Raw genomic sequence first — 15,907 nt, forward strand, 5'->3', positions numbered from 1 at the left:
TCTGGTGTGGTAGCATCTGATTCCGCCACGTGTTGCGCCGTATTTTCAACGGTAGGGATTGTTTGCTTTTCTTGTTCCCTCTTTTCCTCTTCTCTTTCAACATTTCTTCTAGGGCATCTTTCCATTCCATGGCCGATTGTGTTGCACAGTCCACAAAAGTGTGGGATTTCATCATATTGGATACTTTGTTTGAAAGCGCCTAACCAGATACTTTCTTTCCTCTGTTTAGCAAGGTCTAACAGAACTTGAATTCTCGCAAATCTGACTCTGTTTTGCTCTATTGCATTCATGTTTGTCTTGATGAAATCTCCAATTTCATTTGCAATTTTCTGCAGGATTGGGAGGGTGTGGTATTCAATTGGTAATTCTGGTAGGAAGACCCAAACAGGGGCTTTGGAAATAATGGCTTGTGATGGTTTGAATCCTGGGGTCCATAGTTGCACAATTAGCATATATCCCGCAATAAACCACGGTCCATTAGACAATACCAATTCTCTTGCTTCCTCCGTTCTAATTACTCTTGTTAGTCATAGTTCGTGCATAACTAAGTAGAATATAATCCCTAGAACAAAGGCATAATATTGTCAATTTGTAAACCGTAAGTATCGACCTTATAGGTCAATCCTTAATACATGGAGCATGTCGTAACGGAATGTTAAGTTCATCTTATCAGCCAATCCCTGAACCACTAGTGATTTCGTAGTCTTGTTTTGGTTCTTGGATCGTACTCGTGTTTGATAATCTTTCGATTATGTTTTACTTGGAATTGTGATGATAGGTGGATTAATATGACGAACCTCATTTTCAACTGCAACCAAGATAGGTAGTTCTCATCTTCCATTATCTCTTGAAAAACAAGTGGAAGGGGCTAAGTTAAACACTATATCTAGTGATAGATACTATTATCAATTACTTGGTGAAATCACTAGGCCAATTCGCCTTGTGGATGTTGAATGTTGTTAAGAGTGTGATCCACATGTGAGTTGGGCCTAGTTGTACCACATAGAAGAAAATGAGAGAGATTGGACAACATATAAGATCGGTAGGTTACTCCGCCTATCACCAATTGGTTTTAGGATGGAACCCCATCAGAATTATATGCAATCAATCTCTTCTCATGTGCGGGCTTGTGTTAGGCCCAATGAGTTTATCATATTATCAGAGCCTACGTTCCTGGCCCATTACCAACACCCAAAAAGGGAGGGCCTAGTGAATATTGAATAATGAAAGATGGAGAGGATTTGAAATCTGTTTGAAGCAAGAAGCCCAGACCCAACAAGGAAATAGTGACCTAGACCTAATCCAAATTGCAAGAAATAAGATGGGCTCACATGTGACGGGGAGTGTTAAGAGTATGATCCATATGTGAGTGGGAACTAGCATTTACGGCATTGTGTTAGGCCCGATGAGTTTATCAAATGTTGAGAATGGCGGTTTTTAACAACACCTCCCTTTTAGATAGAGTTATGCAAGCAAAGTACTGTGAGTCTGTGACCCTTACCTACTACTACCGATAAAATGGAAAAATTAAGGTAAAAGCAGATAGGGTTCTACACGCTACTGAATCATTAACTAAAACATCAAAGAAAAGATAATATGCAGCACCAGCATTTGATTATTAATCAGATGACCAACAGAAGGCCATCATAAAATAATTTATGGGGAGACTATTGTTCTAAGATACTATGGCTCCTGTAAGCTCATGTTGATCAGGACTGAAAATTATATTACCTTACAAAAATTATATATAGGATATACATGAAAATTAGTTATCTCTACTAACAATTTTAATTAGAAAGAAGAATTAGCCACAAGACTGCATCATTGGTATGTGCTTAAACTGCGTTTTCCATTAGAGGTACATCATGAAACGAACGAGAATCTGACTTCCCATTTTGCTGATTCGATTCAATCAACATCAATACAACTTCCCTCATTGATGGACGGTCGAAAGGGGACATGTTAGTGCAGAGTAAAGCCAGTTTCATGACAGTTAACATATGATCAATGGTCGCTTTGTCTTGTAGATTTAATCGAGCGTCAAGTATTCCAGGCGTTAATGAATTAGCGCGGATATAATTTTTGACCCAATTAACAAGGTCGCCTCCCAGTTCTATCGGCTGTACAGGGGTTCTTCCAGTTAGCAATTCCAAAAGAACTACTCCATAGCTGTAGATATCGCACTTTTCTGTAACCTTCATAGTGTATGCATATTCTGCAAGGAACACACATTACCTTTTAAAATAAAATTTTGCAACCAGAATAAAATTCTCATAAACCATAGCTGACAAATTTGAACACACAAGGTAAACACCATAAAACATAAATCATGACGTAAATCTCACAGACACAAGATGCACTTACCCTAAACAGTAACATCATGAATATCCCGATTTGTTATCTCTAAGACTCTAATACTTCATTGCCATTCTCCTGGTTTGACTTAGCTCTGGAATCATCAGAGAAGAGACTGGGCTTAAGTGCTTAAAAAATTCACTATTAGTGCGCTTTGCGCCGATAGAACTGGGAGGCGACCTTGTTAATAGAGACTGGGCTTAAGTGTTTAAAAAAGCGCAAAGCGCACTAAAGCGATATGAGTCCTAGAGCTTAAGCGTAAAGCGGAAGCGCAAAGCGCGAGCTTCATCGAAGTGAAGCGCACTTTTTAAGAATTCAAGGTTTCTTTACCATTATGGATATATCTTACTAAAATAACAACAAAAACACATAAACATCAGATTTTTTTCCCTATTGCTCCTTGTTTTAACAAAATAAAGCATATAACATAGTGTTTATCATGTAATATCCACTAGGAAACAAATATACTATGCTATTTTCAAAAAGATATGTCATCTTCTTCTTTTTTCTTCTTTTTTCTTTTCTTTTGGACTCTTGGCCCACTTTCTAATGTTAAGGATTAATACGATGTGGTCCAATAGACAATAAAAAACATATAAAAAAAGTTTTTAACGTGAATTTTTTAAAAAATAGAAGAATTTCAATGAAGCTCAAAAAAGCGCGCTTCATACGTTTTTTGCGCTTCATGCGCTTAAGTGCGCTTCGGTGCGCTTTTTCACAAACGCTTCGCTCAGACCTAATTAAGCCCTTTGCCCTAGAGCTTCGAGCTTCAGAGCTTAAGCGAGCTTTAAGCGCGCTTTTTTAAACACTGAGACTACCTATTTCAATTTTTGATACAACCAAATCTAATCTATATCCCCGCTTCTATATTTTTTTACTTCATTAATCAAGTTCCATAGAATGAGGAAAATCATCAAGTCATCTATTATCAGTCAAATCAAGAGTCCTTGGTTAATCATGTTTTTGAACCAATAGATGAGTTAACAGTTCTCTGCATTTCTGGGAAACAAAGCAATCAGCAAAACCTCAAGGTTCTGTGTTTTTTATTAAAAAGAAATAGAATCAAGCTTATCATTGACAAGAGCTGATACAAATATCCCAAGAAGAAAAAAAAAGCAAGTCAAAAGCATCCCACCAAAACAGAAGTGAGACAAAAGACGAAACATCAGAGCAACATTATCATTTCAGCGAATTATCCTATTTCTTTCGAAAGAGTCCATGTTTTAGCCCATGAAGGCATAAACTATTAGCAAGGTCGTCTGTAAAACTTGATTGACATTCATCACAACTTATCAACAATCCTTAAGCATGTCAAGAATGTTTTCACTAGTGAACAAAGTAAATGAACCGTTTTCCAAAAAAGGAAGATAATATATCTAGAAAGAATCACCAAAATTTTGTATAGGGGGCATCGGGAAAGTTGTTATGATTGCTACCATTCGTTTTTCACATTCACTAAAGGCTACTGGTACTAGCCAAGTCATGAAGTAACCACATGAGCATAGAAAAATCTAAAAATTGAAATAATGGCAAAGTCAGATAAATGTCTTACCAGGGGCAATATATCCATATGAGCCAGCAACTGCAGACACTGATTTAGACTGGGGCATGTCAACAACCTTTGCCAAGCCAAAATCACCAACATGTGCTTCAAACTTATCATCTAGAAGGATATTGTTGGATTTGATATCACGGTGAATGATCCTCGGTTTGCAGTCATGGTGCAAATAAGCTAATCCTTGAGCAGCACCAAGTGCAATTGACAACCGAGTAGGCCAATCCAAGCTACATGAAGACCCATGAAGCACCTCGCCTAGGCTTCCCCTTGACATGTACTCATACAGCAGCAGATTGGAACCCTGGTTGTAGCAAAACCCATATAGCTTTACTATATTTCTGTGTCTAATCTTTCCAAGTGTCAAAATCTCTGCTCGGAAGCTGTTCTCAATGTTGTTTCCCTCCCTATTAGAAGCTAGTTTCTTGACAGCGATTATCAACCCTGTGTGCATTACTGCCTTGTAAACTGTGCCACAAGCACCCTTTCCAATAACAAAGCTATCACGAAAATTGTTTGTTGCCACAATGAGATCTTGGAAAGTGAAGCCTTCCTTAGGAGGAAAGTAAATATCTGAGACTGAGGAAACATCACCGTTTTCTTCCACAGCAGCCACTGTTTCAACAGGGCGCCGCATATAGAACAATATAACAACGATAAGAATGAGTGAAACACCACCTACAGTAGCTGCAATTACAGTAATTGTTTTCCCTTGGGGAGATTCAACATTGTTTTGAGGCCAAAACGGATGAAATGCTGATGAGTCATTGCAAGCAGCAGCTAGAGGCTGGCCACAAAGACCTTTATTTCCACGAAAGCTGCTGGCTTCCATGGTCTGGAACAAAGATATTGAAGGTATCCGCCCTGCTAAATCATTATATGAAAAGTTTACACCTAACAAGCTAGAAAGATTTCCAAATGTGCTTGGAATTTCACCAGTCAAGTGGTTGTTATTGAGGTATAGATATTCCAAAAGAATGAGATTTCCGAGCTCTGCTGGGATCGCCCCAGACAGATTATTGTAGCTAAGATTCATAGCAATCTGCAAACCTGAAAGAGATCCCAGAGACGATGGTATCTCACCCAGAAATGAGTTTCCACCCATCTGCAACTCAGTTAAACGTGTAAGATTTCCCAGTACAGCAGGAATGTTACCAGAAAACTTATTTTCTGAAAGCATAAGAAGTTCTAGCTGCAAAAGGGTCCCCAGTTCTGCTGGCAAAACACCTTCAAGACTATTAAAGCTAAGGTCAAGACGCTGAAGCTTCTTGCAGTAAATAATATCAAGAGGGATTCTCCCTGTGAGAAAATTGGATGAGATGTTAAACGTGACTAACTGAGACAGCTTACCAATCTCTTTCGGCAAGCCCAAGACAAAATTATTGTTTGCAAGATCAAGTCGCTGCAATTTATCGCAATTTCCAACTTCTGGGGGAATAGGACCACTAAACTTGTTCTGTCCAAGCTCAATGGCAGAGAGGTTCTTCAATTTGCACAAATCTGTAGGAAAGCTCCCGGTCAACTTATTCCGAACTAATCGAAGCTGTACCAAGGACGGACAATTTAAAACCCCTGTTGGAATGTTCCCATAAAGATTGTTCGACTCAAGATTCAACAATATCAAATTAGAATGACGACAAAGAAAGGGTGGGATCCTTCCTGTTAACAAATTTTCTGAAAAATCAACAACCCAAAGTGGGCTGTATATCCCAAGCCCTCGGGGAATGCTGCCAGTAAAAGCATTATCAAAGAGCTGAAGTTGGATCATTCGAGTTAAGTACTGAAAGCCGACTGGAATAGGACCGGTCAGATCATTGATTGAGAGATCTAGCTTTGACAAGTTTCTTAAAGACGTCAACTCATTTGGTATAAAACCAGTAAGATGGTTCTGGAAAAGATAGAGAAGTGACAGATTCATTATGTTTCCAAAATCAGCTGGAATCTTCCCTGTCAAAATATTCTCAGAAAAATCGATTTCTGTCGCTAATGAAAGATTCCCAATTTCACTTGGAATTGTTCCATTCAGCTGATTCCTGTAAAGGTATAATCTTTTAAGAAACTTGAGATTCCCAATTTCTGCAGGGATTTCCCCAACAAGATTGTTCTGGTATAAAGCAAGAGTCTCAAGATTAGTACAGTTCCCGATCTCTTTTGGGATAGTACCTGAGAGCTGATTACCCCAAAGAATCACTTCAGTCAACTTAGTAAGCTTCCCAATCTCCTTAGGTATATTCCCAAGAAGCTGATTTTGTGCCAGTCCAAGATATTCCAAGTTTTCACAGCTGCCAATCTCAGCAGGCAAGCTTCCACTGATTGACGTTTGCCCAGCACGAAACTTTTGCAACTGCTTGAGATTCCCGAGCGACCGAGGCAATGGTCCACTGATTCTGTTAGTATATGCCACAAATTCAACCAGCGACGACAGGTTTCCAAACTCATCCGGAATGGGACCAGACAACAGGTTATTACAAAGATTGAGGTATTGCAAAGAAGACAAACTACCCAATGAAGTCGGAATAACACCTTCAAACTGATTATTATTCAGAGAAAGCGACTGTAACGACGAGCAATTCCCTAGCTCATTTGGTATACTCCCACCCAAGGAATTGAAAGAAACATCAAGATAAGTGAGATGGGTTAAACAGCCAATGCTCGGTACCAACGAACCCGAAAGATTCATCATTGTAAGATCAAGAGACACTACAACAATAGGCTGGTAAGTATCGTTGGAACAAGTCACACCTATCCATTTACAGGGTGTTTGATCACTATGGTTCCAGTTACTCAAATTATTGTACTTATCATCAAGTCCATTTCTAAGCTCTAGGAGACAAAATCCCTCGGAATTCAGCCCTTCACACAAGCATATTACTTGGCCAACAATAACAATAATGGCAAATCCCCAAAGCATTGGCATTCTAAAACCCCCTTTATTGAATAAACTTACAATTCCTATACCTTATTGCAGCCTAGCATAACCCTGATACAAAATTATTAAGAATGACAGAATTCAACCACACGAACAAAATCACAAGATGACAGGCAACAATGGGTGCAATAAAGCTCAGGTTTTTCGAAAACTTCAAAACCCCAAAAACTGGATACAGGAAAGAATCAAGAGAAGGCTACAAGCATACCTCTAAGGTCATTATTTGTAAAGAAGAAGTATGAGAGGCAACAAAACCACCATGAGTGAGAGCTTCTATAAGGAGGGAAAATACAATCAAAGTAACAATTCCAACCCATTTAGCATACACAAAAACCCAAGTTGAGCTTTTTCACAAGATTTGTGGGGATCATATATTGATGGGAAAAAAGGCAAAATTAGAGCTGAAAAAGAGAAAAAGATATGGAAAAATAATACTTCGTATTAATAATATGGGTATTTTTTTGCTTCTTCTTTTTCCAAGGTGAAGGTTAACCATAAAACTAGTAACCTTTTTGAAGCAAAAAGAACACTCAAAATGCAATGAATGAGGAATTTATATTGTGTGATCCCACCTAAAAATATAAAGATAAAACAAAATGAAATGAAATGAAATCCGGGTCATAAGAAAAAATCGAAGGGAATGGATGAGAGGTCTTAGATGAAGCTTTAATGGCCGACAAAGCATGCTTTATCTCTCTATTTGGCCTTCTCGCTTCTCTATCAGCAGTTTCTCTCCCTCTTTTTTAGTGCTTAAAAGATAGCTGAGAAAAATAGAAAGGTAACAACTTTTTGGGAACTAAAATACAACTAGCTTTTAGATTCTTTTAAATTAGACCCCCTTTACAACCATAGACTACAGGAGGAAGTACAAGCGCATATCAGATATGTATGGGCAAATATATATCAGAACAAAAGATAAAATAGGAAAAATGATAAAAAAGAAATTAAATGGTATTTTTTTAAACAAAAATGGTATTTTATTTTTACAGAATGGTACTTTTTTTTTTTACAGAATTGTACTTTTTTTTAACATGAATGGTACTTCCTTTTTTATCTTTTAGCTATTTGTCTCTTAGTTGATATGTGTGTTTCCACACATATTTGATATGCGAAAAAACAACCTCCAGACTACAATGGAGTTGTCAAAAACCGATTCGATTCGAGAATTCTATCTGAACCGACATGTATTTGTAAAGACGGTAAATCGATCGGAACCTGAAATGATGTTAAAACAGAAAACTCGCAACCCGATCATATCCAACCCAAATCGACGATCCATTTAGACCAGTTAATGCTTGAACCAGACTCGACACACGATTGGAATATAGCCAATAATAGAACTTCCCGACCGGACAATGGCCCGAATCCAACTCAACACCCGACCCGATGTCAACCCGAAACCAATTGTAACCCGATGAAACCTATTTTGATCCAAACCGTGACTACCCGTTACCTAATTTTAACTGACCCGTTGACAACCCGACTTGTCATTGGCCTAACCAAAAAGTAACTTAAATCAAGTTAATATTCTTTTGACTAAACTTAACCTATATGCTAGTATGTAATATCATACATGATGTGTTTCGCCTATGTTTAATAAATAGTATAGTTATACATTTTACGATTTAAAATATTGAGATGACCATATCGATTATTAACTCCTAATCCAAAATCTATACTACATATTAAAAGTCATTTCTAAGAAAGTTTATGTGACATGTGATGCTCTACTTATTAGTTACTCACTACATGTTATCTTCACAAACATAAAAAAATGTCAAATATGGTTTGCATAAAGTTTGAATCTCCAATCTCAGGTTTAAACAATAAAGCCATTAAATCAAATGTTATTAATGTAGTAACCTTGGGTGTCGCCCAGACCCAATAGGTTTTCCTAATAAGAACTTAGACGTACCTATCAACCAAGAGTAGCTAGTTTCTAGACTATTAGCAACGGATTTGCTTACCTAAAATATTTTAGAATTAAGACAAGCCAAAGCATGCTTAGTTCTTTAATGGTTTTGAGGATCTTGGAATCATTTTATTCACACCTAACTAAACACATAAACTCGAATAAAATGCTTAATAACTTTGAATTATGCATGATTGCTTGAATTTAATTTATCAAGAGCATGTATGAATGGAAATTTACTTGCTTTTTCTTTTCAAATTGTAGTTTAAACTATGGCAAACAACAATCAAAACATCATCAAGGGTTCTGAACTTATGATCAAGTTGAATCTAACAAATTTTCTTGAATGGGAAGGGAAGCTAGTTGAAGTGCTGAAACTCAATGGCATTGAGTATGCACTGTTCTACCCCATGCCAAGTTATTATGCAAGAGACATGACTCCTAAGAGACACGCCGCCTGGGAAGCGGATCTCAAAAGAGTTATGAGTCTCATGCTGAGCAACATCCCTGACGATTGGCATAGACGGTTTGTAACTTACGAACCATATATGCTTCTCGGGCATCTAAGGGATATCTGTCGTGGAAGTACGGAGGAAAGAGACCTAAATGTCCATGAGCTGATTCAATCGATGAAAGGGCTAAAGGTTGATCTTCATAACAGATGTTTCAGGAAAGAAGTCCAAGAAACACATGCTCAAGTCCTTCGTTCCAAACAGAGAGTTGGTAAACCACTTAGGGATCATGTGAACTGCATGTTGTCATTGTTTGATCATTTGAGTCTGCTAGGCTCACCAATAAGCGAAAGGATGGCAGTCTCCATCTTACTCAACTCACTTCATGATGGATTTAGACGCTTCAAGCAATTTCATATGAGTGAACCAAGAGAAGAAACTATCGGTTTGTTCGGCTAGTAAAAAATGCTGAAATAGTACTCGACTGTGAAGCCAAAGATTTACTCAAGGCTAAATGGAGACCCTTCAAGAAAAGTGGAAAGTCTAAGGGCGATGCTAAGTCAGTTCCCAAAAGGAAGACAAAGAAGGACAAATCCACGTCAAATTGTCTCTATTGTGATGGAATTGGCCATTACAAAAGAGAATGCCCCAAACTAAAGGAAGATCAGAATAATGGAACAGTCGTTCCACCTTCAGGTATTTTCGTCATAGACTGTAAACTTGCTAGTTCAACTTCTTGGGTATTCAATACATGTTGTGGCTCACACTTATGTTCCAATCCATAGGGACGAAGAAGAAGTAGAAGGCTTAGCAAGGGAGAAGTCGACCTATGAGTGGGAAATGGAGCAAGGATAGCTGCATTAGCGGTAGGCACTTATCATTTGTCGTTTTTCTCTAGGCTAGTTTTGGAACTGGAAGAGTGTTTCCATGTTCCAAGTATTACTAAAAACATTATTCCTGTTTTTTGCTTGGATGCTAAGTGCTTTAATTTTGAAATAAAATACAATACTTGCTCGTTTTATTTTAAATAAATGTTTTATGGATCTGCAAAGTTAGTCAATGGACTTTATGTGCTAGATCACGACAAACAAGTTTATAACATAAATACTAAAAGGGCCAAAACAAATGATTCAGATCTCACCTATCTGTGGCATTGTCGATTGGGCCATATTAACATGAAACGCATGGAACAACTTCAGAAAGAAGGAGTTATAGAACCATTTGACTTAGAGGATTATGGTGAATGAGAATCATGCTTACTTGGCAAGATAACAAAGAAACCTTTCTCTAGAGTTGGAGAAAGAGCAAGTGAACTATTGGGTTTAATCCATACAGATGTATGTGGACCACTAAGCTCAAATGCTAGAGGTGGTTTCAGCTACTTTATCACTTTTGCTAACGACTTCAGTATATATGGCTATATCTACCTAATGAAGCACAAGTCTGGATCCTTTGCCAAATTCAAGGAATTTCAGAGTGAAGTAGATAATTAACTAGGCAAGAAGATTAAAGCACTGCGGTCTGACAGAGGCGGTGAATATCTGAGCTATGAATTTGATGACCATCTGAAAGATTGTGGAATCTTGTCAGAATTAACTTCTCCTAGAACACCACAATGGAATGGTGTGTCGGAATGGAGGAATAGAACCTTGCTAGACATGGTTCGTTCAATGATGGGTCAGGCCTAACTTCCAAAGAGAATTTTTGGGACATGCAATAAATACAGCTGCACTCACATTAAATAGAGCTTCGTCAAAAGCTGTCGAAAAGCCTACATATAAACTATGTACTGGCAAGCCTCCAAAATTGTTTTTTCTTAATATTTAGGGTTGTGAAGCATACGTCAAACGATTAGTTTCAGACAAAATTCAACCGAAATCTGACAAATTTATCCTTGTGGGCTATCCAAAGGAAACAAAGAGGTATTACTTCTACAATACATCTGAGAACAAGGTGTTTGTTGCTCGAGATGGTATATTTTTGGAAAGAAATCACATTTCCAAAATGACAAGTGGGAGAAAAATAGACCTCGAAAAACTTCGAGTCGAAAAACAAACTCTAGAGAATAATCAAGATGATATTCAGGTTGAAACTCATAGATCTTTAGAAGTATCTGGTGAGGTTCAAGAACCAACTGGAGTTTTTGCCCCGCATAGATCGCAAAGGTAGGTCTTAGCCAGAAAGATACATAGGTATTTTAACGTCTGAGATCCATGAAATTCTATTGCTTGAAAGCGATGAACCTGCGACCTACAAATAAGCTATGATGAGCCCTAACTCCAAGCAATGGCTAAAGCCATGCAATCTGAATTAGACTCCATGTCTGAAAACCAAGTTTTGGGATTTAGTCGATTTTCCAGATGGCTACCAAGTCATAGGAAGAAAATGGGTTTTAAGTTGAAAAAGGACAAGGACAGGAAACTAGAAGTTTTCAAAGTTAGATTAGTTGCAAAAAGATACAGGCAAGTCCACAGTGTGGATTACGATGAAACCTTTTCACCAGTTGCAATTCTAAAGTCTATTCGGATAATGTTAGCAATCGCTGCATATTACAATTATAAAATATGGCAGATGGATGTCAAAACCGCTTTCTTAAACGGCGTTTTAACAGAAACTGTGTTTATGACACAACCTGAGGGTTTTGAGGATCCATAGAATGCTTAAAAGGTATGCAAGCTTAAGAAATCCATTTATGGATTAAATCAAGTGTCAAGGAGCTGGAATATATGTTTTGATGAAGCAGTCAGTGGTTTTGGCTTCATCAAGAACGCGGACGAAACTTGTGTGTACAAGAAGGTCAGTGGGAGCAAGATTGCTTTCCTAGTATTATATGTCGATGACATATTACTTATCGGAAATGACATACCCATGTTGACCTCTGTAAAGAATTGGCTTGGGAAATGTTTTTCAATGAAGGATTTAGGAGAAGCACAGTACATACTGGGCATCAAGATCACATAGATAGATCCAAGAAGATGATTGGACTTAGTCAAAGTACTTATATCAATAAGGTACTTGATAGGTTCAATATGGCTGACTCCAAAAGAGGTCACCTACCCATGTCTCATAAAATGACTCTTAGCAAGACTAAGTGTCCAAAAACACTAGATGAGCGAAGACGAATGAGTGGGATACTATATGCATCATTGATTGGTTCAATAATGTATGTTATGATATGTACACGCCCGGATGTTTCGTATGCACTCAGTTCTACGAGTAGATACTAGTCTGACCTAGGAGAGGCACATTGGACTGCTGCCAACAACATTCTAAAGTACTTGAAGAGGCACAAAGATGATTTCCTGGTCTATGTTGGAGATGATGAATTGATTATTAAAGGCTATACGGACGCAAGCTTCCAAACCAACAAATATGATTTCAGATCACAGTCTGGGTTTATCTTCTGCCTCAACGGAGGAGCAGTAAGCTGGAAAAGTGCCAAGCAAAGCACTATTGCGTATTCTACAACTGAAGCGGATTACATTGCTGCACATGAAGTAGCAAAGGAAGAAATTTGGCTAAGGAAGTTCATTGGTGAGCTTGGTGTAGTCCCCTCCATTAAAGGGCCAATAGCTCTATATTGTGACAATAATGGAGCTATTGCATTGGCAAAGGAGCCTAGACACCACCAAAGAGTCAAACATGTACTTCGTAGATTTCACCTTCTACGAGAATTCGTTGAAAGAAAAGAAGTCGAGATAAGAAAGATTGGAACTGATGACAACATTTCAGATCCATTGACAAAACCCCTGCCACAAGCGAAGCACAACTTGCACAAAGCAGCCATGGGAATCAAGCATGTTAGAGAATGGCTTTGATGTCCTCTAATGTTTTAAAGTTTTAAGTTTTGAATACTTTGTAAAACATTATGGTTAACCATTTATAGAAATGAATTAAGCTTCATTTTTCCATTTAATTTTTATGGTTTTATTAATGATGAGTCCTTTCAATTTGACAAAATTCAAGATAGACTGTTAGGACCAGTCCTGTGACTAAGAAATGTCTATCAAGTGAACTTGAATTTCAAAAGTTGAAAATGGTCCCTGGTCGGAAGTTTTCTATAAAGGTGGACGCATGGAAAACGCTAGATGACTAGAATGCAAGATGACTAGTAGTTATGTTTCTTCAACTATGTGGACGTGGCAATGTCATAATAATTTGCATAGATACTTACTTGACAAGACTAGTATCGGACAAGACCTATGAAACTTTACTGTAAGAGATGAAAATCTGTCATAAGTAAATTTCATTATCTTACAAAAGACGTTGTTTCATTCTTCTTTTTATGCGTTAGAATTCCGTCGGTATGGTCTGAAATTTACTTTATTATTATTTTGGTGTTTGGTGGGATCCCAACACCCTTCCTTTTATGGATGTTTTCTTTTAGCCTGTTCGAAGCTTATTCTTAATTAATCTATGAGTCAAGAGTCGTGTCAAGTGTCGAGTCTTGTCTCCATTATTATTTGTTTATTAAATGGCTTTTGCATGTGGATTATTAAGTTGTTTGAGTGAAGCATGTTAGACTAGGATTTTATTCTAGCTTGTTCGTACTCAGCTTTCGCTGACTTCGTGCTTCATGTTTCATTTGGTCATGGTCTTTGCCTTAATGACCCTATGATGATCCACCATTGCATTTGAGTTGTTGTAGAGTAGATTTTAATAACAAGTTTGTAGAGATAACTTGCGGGAGAAGTTATCAAGCATGGGATTGAGTTTAAGAGATGTTTTCTCTTCCGCATTTATAAACTCTACTACTATTTTATACTCATGACTACATAAACTATTTAAATTGTTTTAAACTATTAGTTAATGGATTATTAAATGTTTTGGTTTTGGTTCGTAATGGTTCGGAATTGTATGGAGGCCATTAACTATTATTATGTTTTGAAAGTTAGATAAATTCCGTTGCGTAATTCTGTTAATAGCCTTAACCGTTATCACGGTGGCGGTAATGTCTTAGTAATTCCTTTATTTTGATTTGGAAAATGGTTTTATTGGGGTGTTCTAAAGTGGTATCAGAGCTTAGTTCAGTTCTACTTTGTAGTAAAGAAATACTACAAAGTGGTATTCATGATCTTAAGGCTACTTTGTAGTAATGAATACTACAAATGGATATTTGCAGAGCTCTAGTTTAAGAGCTGCTTTGCATTAAATAATAGTGCAAGGTGGTAAATCCTTAAAGTACGATTTAAAAGCTACTTAATAGTAATTCATACCATTTGAGTAGGTTTTTCGGAACTTTAGGATGTTTTGAAATTTTATTTTCCTAAACTTAAAATGTTATTTTTGAGTACTCAATATTTTGAAAAAGTCAAATATCAATTATTTAATTTATACTCCGTATGAAATTGAGTAAAATTTTGAATTTTATTTATTTAATTTTTAATTTAGTTCAAATTTTATTAAATTCGAAGTTGGTTTGAATTATTTTCGAATTTCTGAAACTTATTGGATTTCCGAATTTTCAAAAAAAAAATATTAATTATTTATCCGAAATTAACTATTTATTTATTTATTTATTTATTCTATTATTTTTCAGAAAGTCTTAACTTACTCGAATTAATTAAATAAATTATTCGATTATTTATTTTTAAATTTTTGATTTTAATTTTAATAATTTTGTTTAAATTTGAAGTTATTTATTAAATTAATTTCGAAAATTATTATTTATTCCTAAGTGAGAAAGGGTAGATTAAGAAGGGAATTTAATTTGAGTATGCATCTAATTAAATGTTGTGTGTTAAGTATTGATTGTATGATTATGTATTTAAAGTTTGATCATGTTTTTTTACTTATTTATGTGATAAATTGCATCATTATTCATGATTAAGCATATAATTGTGCATTGAATTTGTTAAGCTTAATTATTTTGGGGGATTGAATTCTTTTTATTGGGAACGCGTTAGTTAGACTTTATGTTGTGTGTTTTCAGGAATTGAAATGTTGCCTTCATAGTTCTCTAATCTAGGACATCTAGAGAAATTGGATTGTGAGCCTCCGCATCTATATGTGAAAAAGATTGAGTTTGCTTGTAATTATTTTGCTACGATCAAGGATATGCCTGATCTGAGAAATAAGAATGTTATGTCTGAGATGGTTATTCACTGCTTGCTTTATAAGACTCCATACATTTCCCTTAAGGATCAATTTAGAGATATGCACTATGAGAATGGTACCCCTAATCTATATAACTATGGAACTCGTGATTGTAGATGGAAGTATGACATGGAGGTCATGACCACTATTTTAGAGCTTGCAGAAAAGAGCTATGAGGATGGTAGGTTTGTGGAAAGCTTAAACCTAGTTCACATAGACGATGATAGTGATGTTGAGAATGTTGTGAATGAAGATAATGAGGAAATTGTGAATGAGGATAGTGATGATGATGTTGTTGAGATTGAGAATCCTAATTCTATAACTCCCGAACCCACAATTGAGATCTCTAGTGACACTGAGGCTGAGCCTGAAGCTGATGAGGAAGTGAATAGTGTGCTACAGCAAAATAATGAAGATATGGAATATGATTCTGATCCTGAAAATGACATGGATGATCATGAAGATCAAGATTTCACTCCAGAGCACTACAACAAAAGGAACGATCGTCGTGATGCCATTAGCATTCGAGTATTTGTAATAGTCTAGTATTCATTTATTTTCGTTGGATAATAAAGTAGCAAATTTATTATTTATGGTTTAAGTTATAT

General features: G+C 36.7%; 1 protein-coding gene across 1 annotated transcript; it reads right to left on the reverse strand.

The window, feature by feature from the left end:
• Positions 1–1,573: 1,573 nt before the first annotated feature.
• LOC110798249 (probable leucine-rich repeat receptor-like protein kinase At5g63930) lies at positions 1,574–7,615 on the reverse strand. The gene is made up of 2 exons (XM_022003423.2): positions 3,908–7,615; positions 1,574–2,215 (listed from the first exon to the last, which is right to left on the reverse strand). The coding sequence occupies exons 1-2, from the start codon at positions 6,825–6,827 to the stop codon at positions 1,836–1,838; spliced, it is 3,300 nt and encodes a 1,099-aa protein (XP_021859115.1). The 5' UTR covers positions 6,828–7,615; the 3' UTR covers positions 1,574–1,835.
• Between the last annotated feature and the right edge of the window lie 8,292 nt (positions 7,616–15,907).

Source organism: Spinacia oleracea, chromosome 1 (genome assembly GCF_020520425.1).
Source record: "Spinacia oleracea cultivar Varoflay chromosome 1, BTI_SOV_V1, whole genome shotgun sequence".
In the NCBI taxonomy this organism is placed as follows: Eukaryota; Viridiplantae; Streptophyta; class Magnoliopsida; order Caryophyllales; family Amaranthaceae; genus Spinacia; species Spinacia oleracea.

Bases quoted from the DNA above. Each gene is read 5' to 3' on its own strand.
- LOC110798249 (XM_022003423.2), bottom strand. From the start codon at position 6,827: ATGCCAATGCTTTGGGGATTTGCCATTATTGTTATTGTTGGCCAAGTA. The intron at 2,216-3,907 runs GTAAGACATTTA...TGTTCCTTGCAG, and splicing joins ATATGGATATATTGCCCCTG to AATATGCATACACTATGAAG.